The sequence below is a fragment of the Glycine max genome, chromosome 10, assembly GCF_000004515.6.
Source record: "Glycine max cultivar Williams 82 chromosome 10, Glycine_max_v4.0, whole genome shotgun sequence".
Taxonomy (NCBI): Eukaryota; Viridiplantae; Streptophyta; class Magnoliopsida; order Fabales; family Fabaceae; genus Glycine; species Glycine max.
This window is the reverse complement of record NC_038246.2, coordinates 16786858-16790014: the sequence shown is the minus strand read 5'-3', so window position 1 is coordinate 16790014 and position 3157 is coordinate 16786858. Positions and strand designations below refer to the sequence as shown.

At 37.7% G+C, this 3157-nt stretch overlaps 1 protein-coding gene across 1 annotated transcript; it reads right to left on the bottom strand.

The window, feature by feature from the left end:
- Positions 1-1185: 1185 nt before the first annotated feature.
- Positions 1186-3157, bottom strand: LOC102668330 (protein MAIN-LIKE 1-like). The gene is made up of 6 exons (XM_006589986.1): positions 2993-3157; positions 2220-2879; positions 1859-2116; positions 1499-1594; positions 1316-1416; positions 1186-1198 (listed from the first exon to the last, which is right to left on the bottom strand). The coding sequence occupies exons 1-6, from the start codon at positions 3155-3157 to the stop codon at positions 1186-1188; spliced, it is 1293 nt and encodes a 430-aa protein (XP_006590049.1).

Genomic DNA, 3157 nt, shown 5'->3' with positions numbered 1-3157 from the left:
TTGCAGAGTTAGGGAGAAAAGAATACTCAAATACAGTTGCAGTTTTCACACCTCTGGTTGGACCTGTTTACATTATTTTATATTTCTCTGACGAGTGTTGCTAGGTGTATCATCATTATTGCTGGTGCACCCAGCATTCTAAAAAAATTGCAAAATTGCCCTTGCTTGATTTTCTTATTACGGATCAAGTTGATCTGTAAATTGGTCCGTAAGAGACTTACGGATCAATTTGATCCGTAAGAGACTTTCGGATCAAGCAACTTGATCCGTAACTTCCGGATCAACTTGATCCGTAAGAGGAAAAATAATAATTTATTAATTATATAACATATTTAAAGATATTTATTTTATAATATAATTTATACATTTAAAGATATTTATTTTATTAATTATTATATAATTAAATATATTTTATTAATTATAATATATTTATAAATATTGATTTATTATAAATAATTAATTTTTTAATATATTTTTTTAGAATAAATTTGTTTAGAAGATGATATTAAAATACTTACTCAGTCCCATTATAATTATTGTTTAAGGTTATTTTATACATATTAATAAAAATCAATAAATAGATAAAAGATAATAATAATTTTATAAAATTAATATTATTATCATTAATTTATTTTTTATTTTTATAATTAATCATATCATTAATATTATAAATAATATAAAAAAATAATTAGTATTACATTAAAAATTAAAATACTAACTACTTTATAATACATTTTTTTACATTATCATTAGTATAAGAGGGAAAATAGTAATTATAAGAGAATTTAAAAATATTAGTATGTTATATAAAATAAGGATCTTAGATAACGAATGATGTCCATTTTTTGTTTAATTTTTTTTTTCTATGAAAATATTCATTTATTTTTTTCTATGACCTCTACTCATGATGTCCATTTTTTGTTTAATTTATTTTTTTCTACACCCTTTTCAACTTCTTTATTTCAATTATATTTAAAGTTATATTTAAAATTACTTTTTATTAGTTGGTAAACTAAGTTAACTAGACCATTTATAATAATTTACATATACTATAACTAAGTTAACTAGACCATTTTAATAACACGTGTGTATATAGACACAAATGGAATACACAATCAATGGAAATAAATAAAACTAACATTACTAATGAAAATAAATAAAACCAATAATACTCATGAAATGGGTTCATGTACAATATCTGTATATACATGGAATATCAATATAAAATATGTAAATAACCTACACCTGATTCGTGCGTCGCCTGCGTCTAGACCTAACATATACTAGATGGTCATGTATCACACTCTTGGCCAACCTGAGGCATTCTTTGATCACCTCATGTGTCGATGAGCCTGGCGTGACCACCCCTAGACTCAGATGGCGCTCCAACCTCTGAGCAATGTCATCACAAACTTCCTGCTACATACAAAACAAACAGATTACACAAATTATTATGCAAATATTGAGGTAAATGACATAAATTATTAGTATTACTTACCACTGCATGTTTAGGCACCTCCACAGATGTCGACGATGCTCCTGGCTCCGGCACGTGAGGGATATCCGTCTGCGAGGCCTGAGGGACGACTTGAAGCTACGGGGCGTGACCATCAGGCAGAGGATCTAATGCGTGGCCTGGTGTCATGAAAGGATGCGAGATGCGGAAGAACCAGTCCATGTAGTCACTGGAACACTGACCTGGCACAACGAACACCCCACCTACTGGAATGATATGATCCGAGTAGTGCATCTACCTGTCATGTATATCATCATACGACACCCATGAATCGACAGGAGGAGTAGGAATGGTCTACGTGTATCCAAATTGTCGCACGACCCTCTCTGGTCGATAATAAACAGCAACAGGCCCCCAGCGCAAGAGACCGGAATAGCATGATCTGACGTGGGAGTCCCGGACCGATCGGTGCTCCCCATACGGGATCCAACAGACATCCAGAATCCAGAGTCGGTCCAAGCGCTCCCTGTATGCCGACGTACAAATGCTCTTAACGGTCTTCTTCGTCACAATCCACCTACACGCACGTAGAGAATCCTCGTCGTAGTCCTGATCAGCAATGGAGTCCCCAACTGACGGAAAGTACTCGTAAATCCAGTACTACAGATGCAACATCAAAATTATAAACATTAATAATGAAAGTGTAACAAAATTTAAAGTTGAACATTGTTGAGGCTGAACGCATGAAAAACATATTTGTTACCTGCAGCAGTGTGATGTAACCGCCAAGCTGTCGGTTGTGGCTCATGGATGCATCGTTCAGCTGGTCGTACATAAGCACCAAAGCAGCCACTCCCCAGGCGTACCTCTCCGTCATACTGAGGTCACGAAGGGCCTCCAAGTAAACAACATGCACATTGGTTGCACTCTTGTTAGCAAATAGAGTGCAACCCAAAAGATGAAGAAGATATGTGCGAGCCGCAGCTGTCCAATGACCTGCCTGGCATCGGCGTTGATATATATCACGTACCCATTGCAGGCATACATACGGTCCACGACACTGGGCTGTCTCAGCCCTGGCAGATTCTGCAAAGACCATCAATAAGTCCACCAGCATCTGAACTGCATCGTCCACGTGCAAGGGCTCAAAGGCGTGTAAGTCGCCAACCACGGGAAGATAGAGAAGTGAGGAGACATCGTCCAGCGTGATGGTGAGCTCTCCCACCGGGAGATGGAAACTAGACGTCTCCCGGTGCCACCACTCCACAAACGCAGACAAAAGTCCCCAATCACCGGTGTCTACCGAACACGCGATCAGAGGACTTAGTCCTGTACCAGCAACAAGTACCTCAATGGCAGGGATAGGCCTGCCTAAACTATGGACCTTCCTCCCATGAGAGGATAGCTTCAATTCAGGACGCTCCTGAATTGAAGTATAAAGGAACGCAAAATTCATTCAAATCATCATTTAAAGGAAAACTAATTTCAATCATAAAGTATAATTTACAAGTAACTAAAAATAAATATTATAAATACCTCTCCCGTCCATACGCTGCAAGCAACGTGATCCGCATACTGGGTCAACACGGATGGGTCGCTCGGACCACCCGAAAATCCCTCATGCTCATCCTCAGCAGCCTCCGCGCCTGTGTCCGCAGGAATGTCTGCCACAATGTCCTCAGAATCAGCTGGTGCCTCCAT